General features: G+C 38.3%; 1 protein-coding gene and 1 long non-coding RNA gene across 20 annotated transcripts in view; one reads left to right on the top strand and one right to left on the bottom strand.

Annotated features, from left to right (window-relative positions):
* Positions 1 to 21,174, bottom strand: part of SYNE1 (spectrin repeat containing nuclear envelope protein 1) — a 320,180-nt gene that overhangs the window by 97,693 nt on the left and 201,313 nt on the right. For 17 of the 19 annotated variants that reach the window (XM_030022683.2, XM_030022698.1, XM_030022689.2 and 14 more), the window contains 8 exons: positions 19,756 to 19,938; positions 18,111 to 18,248; positions 16,595 to 16,780; positions 13,429 to 13,551; positions 11,141 to 11,323; positions 9,708 to 9,851; positions 6,112 to 6,306; positions 4,896 to 5,036 (listed from right to left, as the gene is read on the bottom strand). In XM_030022683.2, coding sequence (XP_029878543.1) covers positions 4,896 to 5,036; positions 6,112 to 6,306; positions 9,708 to 9,851; positions 11,141 to 11,323; positions 13,429 to 13,551; positions 16,595 to 16,780; positions 18,111 to 18,248; positions 19,756 to 19,938 — 1,293 coding nt within the window. Of the gene's footprint in view, positions 1 to 285; positions 304 to 4,895; positions 5,037 to 6,111; positions 6,307 to 9,707; positions 9,852 to 11,140; positions 11,324 to 13,428; positions 13,552 to 16,594; positions 16,781 to 18,110; positions 18,249 to 19,755; positions 19,939 to 21,174 lie in introns of those variants that run through there. The other 2 variants (XM_030022690.2, XM_030022696.2) reach the window with 2 other exon arrangements.
* On the top strand, positions 15,013 to 20,700 carry LOC115344772. The gene is made up of 2 exons (XR_003924652.2): positions 15,013 to 15,275; positions 19,509 to 20,700. It is a non-coding gene; the product is annotated as an uncharacterized LOC115344772 (long non-coding RNA).

Consider the following 21,174-nt stretch of genomic DNA (forward strand, 5'->3'; position numbering starts at 1 on the left):
TCTAGCACCATCACAACTACACATGGGGAAAACCCATCACAACAGACAGTGGGTTCCGGTACTATAGGTGGCAAAGAATATCACCCTAATGAACACTAGCACAGAGAAGGCAACAGAAGAACCAAAAAGGAATATGCTGTAGGACTAGTCAATGATGTAAGAAAGAGTTTGAAGCACTAGCTTATAGTAAGACTTCGAACAAACAGGTACTCTCAATTAACTTATAAAAGATAGTGGGAAAAGGGACCAAAAGAACTAAGGAAACTGGGCAAATGTTCAAATTACCATTGAAAATTCAGGGTGGAACTGTTTCTCACCAGAACTTCTATACTTAGTGTATGGGCATTTCTTCAGCTATTGCAGGTGACAATTAAAAAGATCTACAGAAAATGTAAAATTAAGGAAACATGCACAGTATCTATATTTAAGTCAGGAAAGCAGACTTGATGACAAGGATTATTTAAAACTGAAATCATGTATAACAGTTACCACATCTATTTGGAAGGTGAGAAATGCTGCAACCTTCCTTCTTCTCACTCAGTAGCCCCGCTTAGTGAACTATGCTCCAGACGATGTGACACAGAAGCTGTTGTCCAGTTTCCTCAATCATTTTGAATTTGTAAATGCCCCAGTGAAAACTTTAAGACACAGTTTTGCTGCCAGCAAAATCAGTAAGAGATTTTCCACTGAATTCTGTTAGGTTGGACCAAATCTTCTTTCAGGCAGCTCTCAAGACTTATCACAATACTTGCATAAAAAGTTGCTCAAGATCTACTGAAAAGTGTACTTGGAAAATCCTCCTCCAATGATTGCAAATTTCTCAAATTTCTTCTTTCCTGACCCTGTATGATGAGGAGGAAAATTCAGCATGTCAAGCCATGTGACTGAGAGAAGACTAAGTGCCTTTCACTTGGCAGCTTACAGAACTGTGTCTACCAAATAGGCCACAGACCATTTGCTGTACAGCAAATGTAAGAGTGTAAATGTGTATAAATACAAATTCCCAAAGAATGGTGGTGAAGGGAGGCAAATCCAGTCGCTGGCCAGTCACAAGTGGTGTTCCCCAGGGCTCAGAATTGGGGCCAGTTCTCTTTAATATCTTTATCAATGATCTGGACAAGTGATCGAGTGCACCCTCAGCCAGTTTGCAGATGACACCAAGTTGGTCGGGAGTGTTGATCTGCTCGAGGATAGGAAGGCTCTACAGAGGGATCTGGACAGGCTGCATCGATGGGCCGAGGCCAATTGTATGACGTTCAACAAGGCCAAGTGCCGGGTCCTGCTCTTGGGTCACAACAACCCCATACAGAGCTACAGGCTTGGGGAAGAGTGGCTGGAAAGCTGCCTGGTGGAAAAGGACCTGGGGGTGCTGGTTGACAGCCGGCTGAATATGAGCCAGCAGTGTGCCCAGGTGGCCAAGAAGGCCAATGGCATCCTGGCTTGTGTCAGAAATCGTGTGGCCAGCAGGAGCAGGGAAGTGATCATCCCCCTGTTTGTCCCCTGATTTGGAGCAGAATCTTTATTTCCCAATGTCATTTCAGTATGTTATCTAACACAGTATGTGAACAAAACCAAACAAGCTCTGGAAGAGCATAGAAACCAGGTCACTCCCACCAAATTGTCCAAAAGTGTCAGATGAGGTACTTCTACAAAGGCAATAATTGGGAAACAGAATTTTTTTACTCTGACCACAAGTGATCTTCCCAAGTCACGGTGAAAAATTGCACCAGTGCAGGCAACTTCTCATTTTGCCTTGTCTGCAGCTACTCTCCAGCCCTTAGCTAGTCTCTCTCAAGGCAAATAGAAAAGTTGTGCTTCTGAGACTTCTTAATCATGGTTTCCAGAATAAAGGGCTTGCTTTTACAGAGAGGGAAAAGCAATCCCTTTCCCCATCTTTTCAACTACTCTCTGGAGTATACAACATGGCAGTTTCTTTTTGGCAGAGCTTTCACATGATGGTAGTGTGAATCCAGACGTTTTTACAAGTAACAGATTTTGTTGCCCCTGTAAAAGCCGTAATATCTCATGCCCACTTTTATGAAAAGTAGCCAATGAACAGTAGTCAAGCTTTGTTGTTAGGATGTAGGGTCAAAGGGTGTGTTTAGATTTCAAAAGACATTTAACAAGGGCTGTTGCACCCTAGATGAGTTTTCATAAGGGAAGGAGAAAGAATAATTAAGTAGGCTGTGTACAAGGAGATAGACATTTAACAGTGACCCAGCGCTGAAGGCTTGAAGCACAGGATCAGCTGTGGCCTCCAAGGCTTTGTGATAACACTTCAGCTTTTTCAGTTCAATTGCTCTGCATTGTGTATCTGGAAAACAAGTTTTAAAAAATGTGCAAAATTTTAATCAACTACATCTTTGGGTAAGTGTGAGAATTTTTAGCCCCAAAGGATTCTCATTCAGTACTGCAGCACAGATGAAGTTTCAGAACATGGTTTAGTGGGCATGGTTGATGGTTGAACTCGATGATCACGAAGATCTTTTCCAACCTAAATGATTCTATGATTCTAAGTGTCTGGTTTTGCTATACATCACAATAAACTGCATTAAAGAACTTTTAGCTATTACTGAAATATAATATACTATGAAATTCCTGAACCTTTTCAAAGTTAACATTTTTATAGTTCCCCCCTAATCCATTGTTTTTAGAGGAGTTTCAGTATGAAACAAACAACCTGGGCAACTGTTACCTTATAGCAGTGCTAGATCTGTTACTTTCTTGTATTTATGGTCTTTTTTTAATGTATTTCAATATGTAGAACCAGTCTTTCCACTAATACACAGTTGGCACTTGTTTTACATTTTCATTACTTGTTAGTAATGTAAAAATAGTGCATAGATGTCTGAATTCAGACTAGCTACATTTCACCATTAAGAAATGTTAAGAAACCCTGATGAAAGACTGTAGAGAGATTATTAGGGATGAATTTAACAACAGTCTTAACACCCACCTTTCCCGTCCCCAACCCGACTTCATAAGAGCTTTTAATTTTTTTCCAAAGACTAAATTAATGTAATTCTTTACTTTCTAGAGTTCCTGTTCACATGGGGGTTTTTTGTATTTTGCAGGTGATATTCCTGTGAGAAATTATTTCACTTAACACTGGCTACTTTTTAAAACAAAACATTTCCAAATTAGTTTTGCTGAGTCTTAGTGAATACAAAATATTTTTAACTTACATTTAAGCTCCTAATTCACTAATATCTAGAATTATTTTTTTTAAACCAACCTTCTTTCCTGAAGTCTCCCTGGGCATTCATCATGATCAGCACTGGCAGTTTCATAGCTTCTTTAGTTTTAATCTCATGTGAGTGTGAACCTAAGCATTTTGTAAGTAAACCACTGCATTTTGGAATGTTCTTCCACTTATTGCTTAGTCTGTGCAGTTCATTTCAACATTAACCACACTGAAGAAACCTTCGCCTATAAGTTTTTTAGACTATTATAACACCATCGATTTTATCTCTTTCAAAGATCTTCTGTTAAATGAAAGACATCATCTTTTTGTTCAATTTTGTCCTAGTAAATCACAGCTTCTAAAACTTACATTTTGGTGTCACAGCTCATAGTGCAACAGCATCTTCAATGGGTTTTCCTTACTACTTGAGTTACCGGAGCTGTTAGCCTGGTTTTACATTTTCAGAGAAATGTAATGAACTGACATCGGCTTTGTTTATTAGGAAGCAAGCTGCTCTTGGTCCTTTAACTTTTTCACTGATTAACACTGTCATAAGATTTTTGTGTTGAAATATATAGCTGCCTTTCTACTGTAAGTAAACTTTACTAGGAAATTTGTGATTATCTGAAATAACAGAACACTAGAAAAATCCTTCTCATTCACTACGTGACTTTTTTTATTATGCTGCTGAAGATTTTGTCACCATTCTTACTATCTTACCTTAGTATTCTTTCTCACGTCAGTTCATGAAAACAAATCATTTATATTTAGCAACTTCTATAGCACCATATGCATCTTTGAAATTAGTGGAAGGAATCAATGGGCATCTTGCTCAAACTTCTCTAATTCTACTCAGCAATGCAACACAACACACTCTACCCTTTAAGTCTGCAGTGGTCATTTTGGAAGCAGTCACAAATGCAAAATGAAACAACCAACCACAAAACCCACAACATGATGAATTCAGTGAGGTAGTGACTGCTCCTAAGGCTCGCTCCTAAACTTCTAAAGCTTAACATTTTACATGTGCCTTCATGGGTGTGAAGCTCAATGTGCTGGTTCATTGCTTGCATTTTAATCAATGCTGTTGTACACTCGTTCCTATTAGAAGTGTGAGAGGCCTCAGTTTTGATTTAAAATCTAACTTCAGTGATTTCACTGATCTGCCTCATTAGCACTTAAAATAGACTGTCATGGAAAGTATGGAATGAACAATACATGAAAAAAATACATGAAACTTAATACTTGAAATGGTATGAAGTGGAAAATATCAGACTGTGACTTCAATGTTACAATGCCAATGTACAGCAAGATAGATGTATATGGACATAATGCAATGTTTTATTATGGGGAGTACAAAATTGCATTTTTTCTCAGGATGCAAGTTTCCATTAAGTGCTACTGAGAAAATAAAACTTAGGTTATAAATAGAAAATAGAAGTGACATGGAAGAGCTTTGTAATTGTCATTTAAAATTTATTTTTTAAAATAGTGAATAGCTGTAACACCAGATTTATACATTTTAAACTCAGAAGTCAATATCTGTATCCATTTTGAACTAGAACCTGAAGGTTCAGTTAGGTTAGAGGTTAAAGACTCAGTTCCTTAGAGCTATGGGTAAATATTATTTCAGAGAATTAAATAAACCACCTGTGGAATGGAACCATGCATGTCTGAGATAAAAGCCGAATGAATGCCAAGAGGGAGGTACCTGGTTAACAGAAGCATCTGTATTAGCCACAGGTGAGGGAGAGCGACAGACGGGTGGAGAAGAAATCTCACTGTTGGTTCCCTCCTCCCCAGACTCCTCAGTGACAGGGGAGAGCAGCGTGTGACAGCGACCAGCAGTCATCTGCCACAGGAAAAGCAACCCCAGAGCACAGGAAGAAAGTCAGTTACCTCAACTTCAGTTTGACTTAGGTTGAGATCAAAACAAGAAAAACAACACATGGCCAGAATCACCATGACATTATTTAGTCATACTTTATGCTCTTACATTTACCAGTCTAAAATCTGGTTGAATTAATAGTCTCATTTACTTGTCATACTTCAGTATGAACATGCTCTCCTGTACCCTAATGAATTTAAAAGAAAATGTATAGCGAGCAGCTCAATCGTAACAAATTAGGGTTTGCCTAAGCGTCTTCTAATACAATCACTGCCACATATGGGAATACTATGGAGAGCTACAGAATGATGTAGTATTGGCCTCAGTATCCAGGCCTGGTTAGAACAAGGAACAGACTTGAAATATAAAATACACACAATCCAGTAGCAACATATTCTTCCTGCTTCCCCAACACTGTTACACAGTGATAAATCTGGAAATCCGCACTCTGTTTTCACTCAGACAAAAATCTCCATAGCATCAGCAGTTATATTTGTAATGAGACCCAATTAGAAACAAACAAAAGCAGAGTAATTCAAAGATGAGGCTTATGGCAATATTTAGCCAGCTTTCATTTCCAACACACTCATCTGAGAATATAGCAGCATATTGTCAATTATCACATCAACATTTTAAGACAAGAGCTTTAAAAATATGGTGTGTAAAACCTATACACTGCAACATGTTATGAAATAATATTTATTCTGTTTTTATCTTATTCCTGCAATTCAGTAGTTTCTTAGCATTTGCTCTTGCACGCTGACAGCTACGAAAAAGCACTATATTTGCATCTTATTACAGACAACTTCCGCCGGTATCTGTCTGTTAAATAACTGCATCCTTTATGAACAAGTCTTGAAAACCCATATAAAGCAAAATTGAGTAAGGGGAATCTGCAACTTGTTTGGTTTGCCACACTCCGGCCATTTCAAAAGCAAAACGTAGATGTGAGCTGCGGCAATCTGCTACACGGTAGTGTTGCAACGATGCGAAAGCAAGCAGCTCAGATAAACGGTACTGACACCAATGCATTCCTTACCATAACCACCGAGGGATGAGTGGGGTGTGCTGGGAGCAGGTCTGAATCCAGCTCCTCCATTCCGTCTGAAAGCCCCTCCACTTCTGTCACTGTCAGCAGCATGGTAGCATGTTTTGCTTTCATTGTCAGCATCTTGCACTTCGAATTCAAAGCAGCAATTTGCTCCTGGTATCCTTTGATCTTCTGAGCCAGCTCCTGAGGAAACATTTTTTTTCCCTAATGCAGAGGCAGCCAATAAAGGCCACAGGGCCAGCAGCATTTCGGCTTCCGTGGTGAAGGCAAGCTCTCTCCTCCAAGCCCAGCCAATAACATCCTAGCGCTGCCTCTCAGAAACCCCACATAAGCCTCTGCACTAGCTGACGAGCAGGATGTTGACAGTGGAGGGAACAAGTCAGGCTGCGTCTGGCTGCACAGCTAAACCACAGAGCCGAGAGCTTTGAAGCGAAGCCGGAAAAGTGCTGCAAAAGGCACTGTGTGCATGATAGTCACAGAGGGGAGGGAGGGAGGGAGGGAGACCTCACGCTTGCATCCAGCCTGAACCTGACACGACGTCTATAAGTGTCCAACCGCAGCAAAGGGGAACACCTCTCCCTCTTCCTGTCCTATTTTTTCCCCCATTCTATTTCCATTTGTCTGAGGAAGATGAAGCTTCTCCACACAGTGCATGCCATGGAAATGAGGTCATGTTGTGACCACAACTGTACAAAATGCCCCATTCAGATCTCGCCAGAAAGAAAGAATTGTTCAAACAATAACTCACAGGGTCTAACAAGATCAAATGTGATAGGAACAATCAGTCACATAATAAGATTAAATGCAGACTGGATCGCTTTTTCCCAGTGTTTGGATAAGCTATACTTTAATCTTCTTTTGGTTTTGTGTAAGTCTTCAGAGTTAAAAGCTGAGCTGCGCAGAGTACTAACTTTTCCTTAAAAAGAGCTGGGGAATCTGGCCTAAAGCAGAGTCTATTTTAAAATATTGGTTTTTATGGCTATGAAATGGTCTATCTGCATGGCCAAACACCATCGTAAGTTTAAGTTTAGTCAGAGAAGACGGAAATGAATAGCCTTCGAAACTGACTCGTCTTCTCTCCTACCCTGTACTGCTGCCCAGTTCAGTGTCCAGTTTTAACGCTTTCAATTAATACACTTAAAATAAAAAATGGTGGAAGATTCACATTTCTGCCAAAGCTATTGTTCCTGTCTCCCTAGAGGCTCAGTAACATGATAGAATTTTGATCTATAAAGTGAAAACAACATTTGTATAAGCTTGCCTGCTAAATCGGTGATTATTCATTCAAATACATATTTCTGCTTTATTTTTATAACTGCTTTTCTTTCTTCAACAAACACAAGTTTTCAAGGAAAAATAGCAACAGAAGTTGCAAGATCTAGCAGGTATATTCATAAATAATTACAATATCTTTTGAAAAGTAAATAAGATTACTGCTTCAGGCTGGTAAAATTAAAAGATTTTTTTGGTTGTATAACATTTTCAGGAAACCATTTCCTCAAAATCACAGTGCAGAACAGTCACAGCAAGAAATACAGAGTTAGAAATGGAAGCAGCACAAAGACTGAGAATGACACTTTACTGCCTGGGTTTCAGTGGTACCTGGTCACTGCCTGTCACTTTAGCAAAAAAAGGAGCTCTCTTGGAGCTCCAAGGCTTACCTTGGAGACTAAGCAATGTCTTGAGTGTAAAACATCAACTAGATCAATCAAAAACCAAACTGTAATCAAATCAAGCCATAACTTTAATGTCTAGCAGGTGGAATAGTTACCTGCTCTGTTTGGCAAGTACCAGTCATTCACTAATGCTCAATGAATGACATCTCTGGGGCTCAGTAGGAAATTATTGTCATTCAATATACTTAACTCCATCTATATTACTGAAATGCAATAATGTTTGTGGCATTAATGTCCAATGCACTGAGTATCTAACATACCTCTCTCAACTGGAAACAAAGAAAAGGAAAAGGAGGCAAAAATGTGATTGTGGAAAAAATAAAGCCGCTTATAAAAGCAATGTCCTATGAGGTACTGTATTGTCCATTAAAATAATTCACAAGTATGGAGATACTCTCCCACATTTTTATCGGAAAGAAACACAGTTCAGTAAACGTAGTTCTAGAATGTAACTAGTTACGTACATGCATAGTAATACAAGCTTCCTACAAATCAGGGTGTACTTTCCTGCTGCTTTCTTCCTCTTATTTTAATTCTAAATATAGCAATACAAATGTCCCTTTAAGTTCTTGTTCCTGCAGGCTTCAGCAAGGAATCTGGTAACTGATGTCTTCTTAAATTAATAACACAACTAACAAGCATCTTGACAGACTTGCTTTTTGAAGTAGTGTAATAATATAGGGTTTGGTATATCCCCTTTATGCTATGCTTTTCCACAGGTATTTAGCAGACAAAATATGAGCCAAAAATATGCATATCTCAGTCTTTCGAAACTCCTTATCCCTAAATGTGGAAAGCTTGCAAGTATGAAACCTGTCCACTCTGGTTGATCTCAACATGTGCAATAGAGTAAAGCTGCCGTCTTCCTGGAGATGTTTAGAAGGACTCCTAGCTACTGAGCTTGTTCAAATGTAGATGAAACTGAAGCTGCCCCATTTTTAATTCCTTCCCCTGCAGCATCATTCCTTCCTCCAGCAATATTACCCTGTATTGCTGAAGCCACTCTCCTGCATTTGCTGTTCCAGAACATTTGAACAGAGAATAGTAGCATTTTTAATTCAGTACTAAAAAACCAGTAGTGTTTCTTTTAGGCAACTTGCTCTGTGTTTATACTGACTTTTGTAACAACTGGATAGAAAATGAGCAACACGTATAACATTAGGTTATATTACATAATAGCACAGATAGCTTTAATTCAAAGGTAAAGAAATGGTGCCATCTGGTGCTAAAAGTGACACACAGAGATCAGTGGTGCATCGTCTATCCCAAGAAATACACAAGAGACAGGCGAAGGGGAAAGGGGCTCAAGAGCTCCCATGCCAGTACAGCGAGACGGCTGCACAGGGACTGTCCCAACTTATTCGAGTGCTGACGATCAATCAGTTTGAAGGCAGGACCTGTAACTCCACAGGGCAAAACTCTTCCCAAAAATTACTTTAAAAGAAGCCTTTGGAGTGCATGTTGCAGAGTTTTGCTCCAAATCTACTGTGGTTTTCCTGTGATTCAACTCTCTTGGTGTTCTTTTACAGAACAGTACTAGGATGGAAATGAGTAAGTACTTCAGGATATATCTATAAAAAATGATCACTGAACTAGCAGTGATCACCTGACTATCTGCTCACATTGACTTCCAGGACACTCCTACGTTAACTGTCCCTTAATTATGCAATGCTTTTGTTCGTCGTACTGTTGCCTTGAGATTAGCACACATTGAACTGAATAAACAAATGAAAACTCCATACTGTACCAATAGCATGAGTTTCCTATCTGGTATTAAGTCTATCTGTTCAACTAGCCTGGAGCAAGTCTGAGAAGCTACTCAGCTAATCTATGACGATTGCTTATGAAAAGTTTTTTGGGTCGATGAACTGCCATTGAGCCCATGTGTTTGCATTTTGGCTCTCCTACCTCATGACGTGAAATCTGGACCTGGAGTTCCTGAATGTTGCTGGTTGCTATTGGCTTGTCTTGGATCTCATGATGGGCACTCTCTATCATTTGCTGCAAATGTTTCATTTCTTGCTCGTATTGCTCATACTGAACCACTGCTTCCTAGAGAGGAAAAAAAAATATTGAGTGTCCACATGAAAATAAATATTTACTTAGTCCAAGCATGACTGATCTCCTTTCTGAAGTGGAGGAAACTTACATCTATCCGGCACTCACATCTGGATAAGCAAAGCAGGAATATAGTCAGGAAAAAGTTCCTTCAGAAATATTGTGAACTGCAATGAATTCAATGGTTTCATTTATTTAACTATTTCCAAAAAAACAGTTCACATAACATGGTGTTTTAGGTATCCAATATAAGGAACTAGAACTTCTGCTTCCAACAAGTACCTGCACCAAACATACCCACCAAAAGATAGTATTGCCTAATCTCATGGTTTTACTATAAAGCATTTTCATCTGCTTTTTCACTTCAAGCCTCCATTTATGAAGTGGAAAGACTATATAAGAAAGTTAGATTTTACAGAAAGTACAACTGGGAGAGAATTATGAAGATTGATGCAGATCATTATCCTACCAGCCTAGTATCAATTCTTTCTATCATAGATTCACCACCAGTTTGTCTAACCTGTTTTTAAAACATTTGAGTTTGACATTGTATCCTTCCTTGTACTTAAGTATCATTAAGCATCCTTAATGATCTAAAGTCTCTTCTGTTACCTAACTTGAAGCTCAGTAGTTGTATAGCTCACTATGTATTTTTCTATCACTAAATAGCAAGAAAGTAAAAGGTTATTCTCTTAATCTTTGGAAATACATTTTACATGTTCAATTATGAATTCAAACAATCAAACAAATCCTAGTTTTCTTGCATTTAGCAAAACTTGAAAATGCAAATTTAATAGATGCTGAATGACTCCAAAATCAGAAAGAACATATATATAAATTTTAAATAAAGAGAAAATAAAATAATTATTTTTATCCTAGAAAACTATTTAATTAAGCCAATAGTTTTTATGCAATCACTCTAAGCAGTTGATGTTATAATGACATATTAATTTCATTAACTGATTACATATATTATAAAATTAGCCTGCATACAATTGTATATTAGCTACTTGTCTAGTTAATCCTAACATCATTACGAAAAACATAGCAAGATAGAGGAGAGAACTGAGATGAGAGTCTGATTAAATCAACAGTTAACATGATCATGAATGTTAAAACCCCCAAAGACATGGAGTCAGAAAGGACTGAAACTTAGTGGGCATCTTCCTAGTGGTACTACATGGAAAAGAGGAATGCAGAGAGATAGGAAATTCTCTGTTTTCCTCACAATTTGTATGGCACTGCTCGAGTTTGAGTAATTTACGGGACGGGGTTACACTCGCCTGCATGATGTTGCACTGCTGAATGGCAGTATGCTGCAGGCGGCTGGCCTCCTCCTGGAGCCGGAGAGCACTGTGGCACATTGGCAGGCCGGTGACCACCTCTTCGGGAATCCTCAGGGCACTCTGGCAGACTTGTACGGCGTGAACTTTTGGCTTCAGCGACTCCATTTCAGACAACAGATGCTAGAAACAAAGTCAGTGCCACAGTAAGCCAGTTTTGCAGAACTCCCAGAGCGTTTCACGCAGCACAAGAAAAATACTGACGAGCTCAAGCACTAAACCAAACAAATTTGATTATCTATTTTCTAAATTGAATATAATCAGGACACACTTTGTCTGGAGTTGCTCATCCTGAAATGAGCATTCTTTTAAATATCAAAAAGCCCATATAATAGGAATAAAAATAATTCATTAAAAAGCCTAGTAGTACCTATTTCTAAGTGTCTAAGTATGAAAATATTTCTGTTAACATATTTGAAAAAAAATATCTTTACAAAATCCACAAATCAAAGCAGCATAGGAGTCATTTATGTATACACATATTTTAATGTTAAAATCTGAGTGAACTCCCTGCTGGGACACAGAAGCACATTTTCAAACCAGCAAATAAATCCCATTGTGTTCACAGCGTTCCTTTGAAAATACAAACCACAGCTGAAAATGTTGCTTAAAATTTAAACGGCAATCAAACAGAAAGAAACACAGCTACACAGAAATCCTTTCCTTTGAATAATCATGCGCTGGATGCCTTTGTTAATAGTCTCTGTTCCGTTCACAATGTCCATTCAAGCTGTCTGTTCATATGTATGAGAAGGGTCTAAGTGCAATGACTGGAGAATAGATTCGATCAGCATTCTTTTTATCTTCATTGGGTAGTTTAATGTATTCACAGATAGAAAAAGAAAAACAATTTAAAAAAAAAGAAAAAGGCAAAGTTGATGAAAAGGGCCTTAGCACATTAGAATAATATTTTAAGTTCAATAGGTATAAATCAGCTAGACAATGTGTATGGCAAATAGGGATAAAGAGACTGGTTGTCTCCCTTCCCCTATACCATGTGATGAAAGATAGCTAAATGGGTCTGAAGTGCATACTGACGTGAATATTGTGGTTTGCTCTTTATTTCTGTGCCCTCATGACTATTGGTGGATAAACTAACCAGAGATTTGGTATGACGACCTATTCCTCAGACATCACTGGTGTGGCCTTTCCTCTGGTAGGCCCCATACTGCTGGCAAAGGGTGCCTTTATTGTGCAATTGGCACCCAGAGGTACCCTGGGGGCTGCATGCCAGCCAAGAACTCTCCAAGACCCCCTCTCTGGTCTGGTGAAACAGGTGGGCAGGGGCTACAGCCCCCTTCTGTACAAAAGAAAGTCATACTGTGAGACCTGCTAGAGCCAGGACGAAGAATACACATCAACAGCAACGTAAAATCTGTATTCCTTTAGTCTTACGGCGGGTTATGTGTTTCACTTACACTCTTCAATGCCGTATTCTGAAATTTGGCTGCAAGTGCCTAGAATAAAGACTGCATATTTTAATCAAAAGGGAAAGCTCTGCAAATTTACCTTTCATCCATATGTTTTTCTGCAGATTTTAATCCTGAAGTGGACCTGCTGACATTTAGTTTTCACTGGCAGACTAAGACAGTTAGTTCTGCATATTAGCTTACAGCAAGAAACATTTCTTAAGCAACTCAGAAAGCTATAACTTGGGTTATTTTTCTTGTCATGAGACTGAGACCAAAAATAACAAATTGACAAATCTCTATAGTAGGCCAAGTGCAATACAGAAAGTAGCAATATCTTACAGAGGTAATTCAACTACAAAAATGTAACTAGGCTTAAGGAAAACTGAATTTTCTCTTAGCTTTCCAATTGACTATTGGGGGAGCTAGCAACACACTATCTCACTGCATGTCTATCTGTAAAATGGTGATAACAATCTAGACTTCCTTTTGAAGTACTTTAAGAACCTGTTGATGAAAAGCACTGGATAAGAACTGAGCTTTATTGTTAATATTAATATGGATTAAACTTGGGTTGGATGCACATTTCTCAGAATTGCATCAACCTAAGAACAGACTCAAAGGATTATATTTCAACCATTCCCTTTGAGGGAATGATTTTTCCCATTCCGTCTCTTATTCCCTTGGCAGTAATTTGGGGCTAGACTCTGAAAAAATGACCCACCTAAGAAACACCACAATCGTTCTCAACAAACATTCATTATTCTTTGTGTAAGCTGACACTACTCAAGTGCTTATTTTGAGGTCCTGGCCTTTTACCTGTCTGTGAGAAAGTTGCTCTTTCAAGCTCAAATGCCCAAGCTCTGGAGAGGTCAGTGTGGCTTGGGCTTGCTCCAGAGCAGCCTGCAGGGCTCTAAGCTCAACTTCAAATTTCTTCATGTCCTGTAACACAACAGATTCAGGGTTAAATAAGAAAAAAAGAAAAAAAAAATCACTATAAATATATCTGTCTGGATTTTGTGGCTACATCCCTTATATACAGTGCTAAAACTAATTCATAGTTTTAACAATGAATTTTAAATCTTTAAAATATTGGATAAAAATACCAGTCATATGACAGTCTAGAAAAAGAGGTCTCAAAGTGTGCTGGTTTTGACTGGGATAGAGTTAATTTTCTTCATAGTAGCTGGTATGGGGCTGTGATTTGGATTTGTGCTGAAAACAGTGTTGGTAACTCAGGGATGTTTTCGTTACTGCTGAGCAGTGCTTACACAGAGCCAAGGTCTTTGCTGCTTCTCACCCCACCCCACCAGCGAGCAGGCTGGGGGGGCACAAGGAGCTGGGAGGGGACACAGCCGGGACAGCTGACCCCAACTGACCCAAGGGATATCCCAGACCACACGATGTCATGCTCAGCCTATAAAGCTGGGGGAAGAAGAAGGAAGGGAGGGATGTTTGGAGTTACGGTGTCTGTCTTCCCAAGTACCCGTTACGCGTGATGAAGCCCTGCTTTCCTGGAGATGGCTGAACACCTGCCTGCCCATGGGATGTGGGGAATGAATCCCTTGGTTTGCTTTGCTTGCATGCATGGCTTTTGCTTTACCTATGAAACTGTCTTTATCTCAACCCGCGAGTTTTCTCACTTTTACCCTTCTGATTCTCTCCCTCATCCTACTGTGAGGGAGGTGAGTGAGCGGCTGGGTGGGGCTTAGTTGCAAGCTGGGGTTAAACCATGACACAAAGCCAGAGTTGTTATTTTAAGTACTTCCTCAATCTCAAATACAGCATGTACTCTATAAAGCTAATTTCATAACGTTTGAGGCCTAGATGTCCTCTAGTAATCTTCCTGTAATAAGACAGGACATAATTGTCTTATCTTTACAGGCCATTCTTAAAGGCCACTAACAGTGGAGTCCCACTTACCTCTACAGACAACATATTCCACTATGTCAGTACTCTTTTTTTGTAGAAAGTTTTTTCTGATGGTCTGACATAAAGTTATCTTTTGGTGTAATTTCAATCCTCTACTTACTATCCCGTTAACAACAGACATGAACAACAAATTATTTTTATTCTCTCTGAATACATCATATGTTAGGATAATCCTTTTTCATGCATCTTGTCTACAAATTCACACGCATATCACAATCATCACTACCCTCTGTTCCTTCTCCAGTTGGTCCACATCTTTTTTTCAACTGCAAAACTGGTCACAGCTGAAACCTCGCTAGTGACCAACAGGTAGAACAAAAGGACTTACTTCACATACCTTACAATTATATACTTTATTTTCTGCATGGCGTTTGGATTTTTAAAACAATGTGGCATTGTTCACTCATTTTTCCATGATCCACATTATTAAACTTAAGACCTTTAAACAGGGTGTGTCAAGCCAGTAGTTCCTCATTCAGAGGAGCATATGCCTGGTTCTTCCTGTCTAAAAGTAACAATTTGCCCCTGTCTCTGTTGACTAGCAGCTTAATTTTTTCAGGTAGTCCCAGCATATTTGGTGTTGTGTAAGCATCCCAAAAGCCATGATCTCTAAACCATCATCCAACTCATTAATGAAAATTTTGAATAGTACCAGATCCAAGGGAGAAGCCTGCAAAACCCTACTTGATGTAGCCCTCCTTTTGGGCTGTGAACCATCGACAACTACACACCAGGTAAGTTTTCTAGCCAGCTTTACACATACCTATTGTATTTTCAACCAGATAAGCTTATTAACTGTGTTAATAACAATATCATGTGAAATATTATTAAAGTCAAGATATATCACATATTGTACATTTATATAAAAGTCTATCTATTACTTTCACATTAAATTGGTTACTTTTGATATGATTTTTTTCCTTTGTAAATTTCTGTTGGCTTCTATTCATCTCCATGTTTTCTTATAACAATTTACAAATAGTTTATTCAACTGTTCCAGTATTTCTCTGAGAACTGAAGCTAGTAAGTTTCACTTCTACTATGCTTACTTGTACGTAAATCTCTGGTTTGTTCTATGAAAAATAAATTAAAAAATAATAAAAGCCTTCAGCTCATAAACTGCAGTTTACTGATTTGTGCTTTTGTAATGGAAAGAAGTCTTCTTCAAAACCTCTCTGTTACACTGTTATGGCTGCTGCAGCTGCAGCATTTCTCCTATGTCCTATAAATGTTGTAAAGTAAGAGTCAAATGTGGAGAAGGACCACTTTATCCTTAGCTGATAAGCCTATTCTCTTAGTTGTCTTTAAGTATTTTCCTATTTAGTAGTGTGTAATTGTAGCAGGTTACAGCAGAAGAACCCCTATAAATATACTAATTATACCATTCCAATATTAATTTTTTCCTGAATTATTGTATTAATTAAAAGAAAAAAAAGGTAAAATTTCTTGCCCTGAAGGTAAGAGCAGGTAGAAAAGACTTCTATGCTTTTCCCTGTGTCTTGCACCAGTTTACCATGCCCTCAGGCACTGCATAGGCATAACACACATTTACATTAACACTAAACCCATATGGAAGAGCTGCACTGAAATGTCAGGGACATGAAAAAGCATGTTCATTCTTTTCATGGCATTCCCTTGTAGAGGTAGGTCTTACGTTATGGCATTCTGATCTGGTCCACTACTGATCTGAATTAATAGATAGCAGGCTTTAGATATCTTTTAAGAGAAAAATAAAGGAAATGGCACTGTATAAGCACCAACACAGACGCTTTTCAAGTATCTAAACACAGGTGCTCAGTGCCAATTGAGACACACCATTATCCCCAATACATCCATCCAGAATGGGCAGATATGAGGAGCTGCAGGAATCTTGTCCCCATCTGGTATAGCACCTGAAGGCAGTATCTTAAACAGCACAAGATATCTAACTTTAGACAACACAATCATGCCCGTTATAGACCACAGATAATCTGCAGTGCTACATGTCTCAGAAACATGATGCACACACGACCCTAAGCTGTCAGCTAGCATTAGAAAAACTGCTTTCATATACCTTGGCAGCATCTTGGAGATTTGGTAGCCGCACTTTGATAACTTGCTGTAATTCCTCTGTCCGCCGCCCCAGTTCCAGCACTTGCTGTGACATTCCTTCAGTACAGTATACACTTGCCAGATACTCAATCCTCTCACTCATGGCCTCGAGATCACCATGAATCTCTCCGGACTCATCAAGCATAGTCTAGATGGAGATATGAACAAACTGAATGCCAGAGTTGATCTTCAGATTAAACATATCTTTAAGTATATTCCTGTTCTGCAAACTCCTCAATTAGTACACATCTGTAAGCATATGATTAAGTTCTACTGATTTCCTGTAAGGCTTCGGCAATATGCTTAGTTCTCAGCGTATGCTGAAGTGCTTCAGCTTATGGAGACTGGGAAACGGAAGAGTAAGTCATGAAGCTTCAGCAGCTGTACTTACCAACACATTCATTTTAGTGTTTTGCTATACACACTTGCCTGTAAAAATATAATATAGACAATCTGTGGATAGGATTTGTTCTGGAAGCCTGGTGTACCTAATAGGAAGCAGCAGAAAGCACTTGGGTGCCATAGTCATTAATGCTGCCTAAAAAATGGCTACCAAAGTGTTCTGTGGGATGGCATTGGTTAAGCCCGTATCCTCATTGCTTTTTGAACCAGGGAAAAAGCCATAGTAAAACCAAACCAGAAATGCTATCTCCCAGCTATCCTCAAGATAAATTGCCTGGAGGTTCCTATTCAGAATAAGAAAGCGTGACATACTGTGTTGTCCCAATGTAAGTGAATGCAGCTGACAATTAACTAATGTATATTTAAAAAACATAACTAATGCAGTCTTATTTTGGCATTAGTGAGACATGGTCATTTTACGATGCTTTGATTTGTTTCATGTGGTCATGTAACACTGGGCAAGCTTGAACGTTATCAAACTGCTCCACTGATACCACACTTACACATTGCACACACAGAAAAAATTGCACTGTCACAGGGACAGCAGATCACTCTGATGTGAGATGTTCAGGAAGAAACTGGAAGAAACTCATCCATTGGGTATCAGTCTGAGAACATTTGGTGTTAAACTCATCAGATGAGGACAAAGGCTATTCCAATTTAGTGTAAAGGAGAAAGAAAAAAAAAACCAAACGGAAAATAATGTTTGGTTAACTAAAATTCTAGAGGAATATTAGCTGCAATGAGGTACTCTGTGTGATAGAATCACAGCGTATAGACACAGTACTCAGTCAAAAGCTACTATGAATCCAATGTACTTGAGTAAACTTGGAGATCAACTTGGAATCACGTAGCTTTATTCAGCAATATATCTTAATTTCAGTCTTCAAAACATTTGTCCAAAACTAATTAATCATCTTTCAAGACTTGAGGAAACAGTAAAAGAAACCCAGCATTTTAAGACTTTTTTTCCTCAAGGAAAGGAGGCAAAAAAGGTGTAGGAAATAAAACTTCACTGCTTAGAAAATAACTTCTTTTATACACTGCCCTTTAATTTTCATAGCTCATATAATCACCTGGTAGGCTTTAAACTGATCACGAAGCTGAGAGGAAGAATTCCATGTTATACTACCGTGCACTAGGATATTTGCTTTCTCGATCCATTTCAATATGAACTCCAGCATTTCATTGTATTCTTCCAAGTGTGAAGCAGCCTGGATATAAAAGAAAAATCAACTTAAGCCTAAAATGTAATTCTGTACAGTTCTTCGAGAATGATAAAATTAATTTTATTTCTTTTACTGTTTTTAACTTGGGGAAAAGTTTTAACAACTTTTCCTTACTGTTGAATATAATTTAATTACTTCTGTATTTATGGAGTTAAAATAGGTCTACTTCAAGTAACAAGTATATCTATTTCAGGGAAAAAAAAGCACTATAGGAATGTAGGTCACACAGGGAGAGTGCATTGATGATCAAATATATCCCCACAGGGTACACTTCCTGCACATTTCAGCCTCACACATAAGTTCCAAAATACCTTCTTGCTCGGTTTGTGGCTCACTGCAAGCCTCCTTTACATCATTCCTTATTTTTCTTTGGGGATGACATGAAAAGGGACAAAATGACCTTTTTTTAAAACCTGCTTTGTCCACTCACTCTGCCATATTTCCAAAAAGAGAAATATTGCACTTATTTCAAAATCTCCACTTTCTGATTCATCCAATTTCTATTTAGCAAAGTACTCTTTAGTTCAAATTTTCTTCTCACTTAGCAGGAATAATTTCACTGATTTTCATGCATTTGTCCTGTATGAAGGATGGATCAAATCCTAGGTGACTGAACTGTATTTGCATGCAGTTTGCCTTACCTATCATTTTTTATGATAGGAAGTGGATTTCTTGGTGCTGAACAAAAATATCCTAATGGTTAAATCCCTTCTCCAAGTACCTTTGACTGAACTCTTACTTTGATAGTAATTTTCTGTCTCTTTTTGAAAACAATTTTTCAGAGGAAACTGAAGAGTACCATGAAATAGTTATCTTTTTCAAGCCTTACAGAAGCTTCTTTATGCATGCAGAAAAGAGAACTCATAATTTATCAGGGTATTGATGGCAGAACCATAGAAAATCCATTTCTTTGCTTTTAGCTAGACTTTTTTGGGATAACGATTAGCAAAAAAAATACATAAGAAAGAGTTTCAGGGACCTTGAACTGCAGGGTAAGCATCTTTATGAATGCTGAAACATTGCATAAACATTATGCATTATCAGGGTCAGTGTATCTAGGCTTTTCTATTGAATCTACAAATTATATTCACCATCTATAGATTGTGACTAGAGCAAAATAATTTTTTTTTTTTTTGTAATGCTGCAAATACAGGTAACAGTGATAAGAGAGAGTCCCTGAAAAGTACAATGAAATACTATTTCCTGGCATGCTACTGTTTGTGAGAAGGTCTCTAATCCTTTCAGGGCACCAGAGGAACCAACCAGCAGATGATTCATGAAAGAGGATGTTAAAGCAGCATCACAGAATTATTCCACGCTCCTGATCTGACCCGTCTGTGCCTCTCTTTGAGGTGTGATGCAAGCCCTGACTAACAATAGCCAGATGTGCCAAGGAATGCTCCTTCTTGCATAACTACAGGAAAATAAATGGGAAGTGTGTATGCTCCTTCTGCTTCTGAAAGGAAACAGCAGAAAGGATTTGAGATCATACCTGACTGAGCTTCGCTGCTCTGTACTCAGCCTGCCGTATGGTCTGTTGGTGCAATGCAGTGAGTTTCCCTATCCTGTTAGCCAGCTGCTTAGCCAGCAGTGCATTCTGCTCTGCGAAGTCCTGGACTGATGCATCCAATTCCAACAGCTTTATATTGCAGCTGTCCAACTCTTCACCGAGGATCTAGACAGAAAAGGAAGAAAATCAGTGATCCAGGAAATGTTAGCTTTCTAGTTGATTATTTCTAGTCCAACTTGCAACTTTATACGCTGTCCAAAGTCTCCATAGTTTGTTCCATTTTTATTCTGGCTGGAAACCAACAATACTTCTCTAAGCAGGAAAGCAGAACAGCAGGATGTTTGGTCATCTCTTAAATGTGTGTCACTACTCTTTCTTCTCTGACTTCCTGGCTGAAACAGATAACTGTTTTCCCTACCATAGGAAAAGACTGAGTCACTTCAGACTGACATTAACTGTTCTTGGCCATCTTTCTGTTTGTTTTTGAAATGAATAGTCAGCACACATTGCCATGACAAGGATTTTTATTTATTGGAAAGGGGTTTTGTTTTGTTGCTGTCTTAAAACACACCTTTACAAACCCAGAAATATGTAATTATTCATTAATACATTATGAAAACTTTTATTTTCATCTGAAACTTGCATTTGCATAGCTTGATCTTGACACAGGAGTAGTCTGGATCATGTTAGACTGTTTCAACAGAAACAGATTTTAAAATCAAATTTTCTTACCATAGTTACAAAGTTTCTGAAAAGTTTAAAAAGGAAACCTAAAAGGTTTTCCATGTTTCTTATAGACTGATAACACACTTATGCGCTACAGTTTCTTGGGGAGGGGGTATTGGGTTTTTTCTGTATTTGGTTTTTATACCCAAGCTGTTAACAATTCCTTGGTTTTGTAATATAAATATAATAAGTCTCATCAAACACTCTAGCCCCTTTCCAATTATTTTTAGAAATTTAAATTGCAATCATCAAACAAAAATTGATTCAGAACACTGCTGTAGCTACAGGTGTTTCAAGAAATTACTTCAAGCTCTTCAGGGCTGTCCTGGCAGACACACCATAGAGTGTAAGTTATGATCAATTGTTATGATAAACAAATATTATTCCATGAACTTAGTGACATAACTGTCTACATGTAGACATAAAGACAGATGTTGAACTACTCATCTAAAGACAAAGACACACATATTTCAGGCAGGCATAAATAAATGTCTCCACTATAGAAATGATGCAGAATTTATATGCTGCTTAAAAGTGAGGGAAGGATCCATTTGACTTGGGTTACAGGGATTTAAAACAGATTTTTATTTTATTTTTCACAATCAGTTTCAATGTTAATATAAAAATATTTACTGCTGTAATCAAAGCCAAGCCAATCGCAGGAGTATCAGCTGA

Source organism: Aquila chrysaetos, chromosome 8 (genome assembly GCF_900496995.4).
Source record: "Aquila chrysaetos chrysaetos chromosome 8, bAquChr1.4, whole genome shotgun sequence".
Lineage (NCBI taxonomy): Eukaryota > Metazoa > Chordata > Aves > Accipitriformes > Accipitridae > Aquila > Aquila chrysaetos.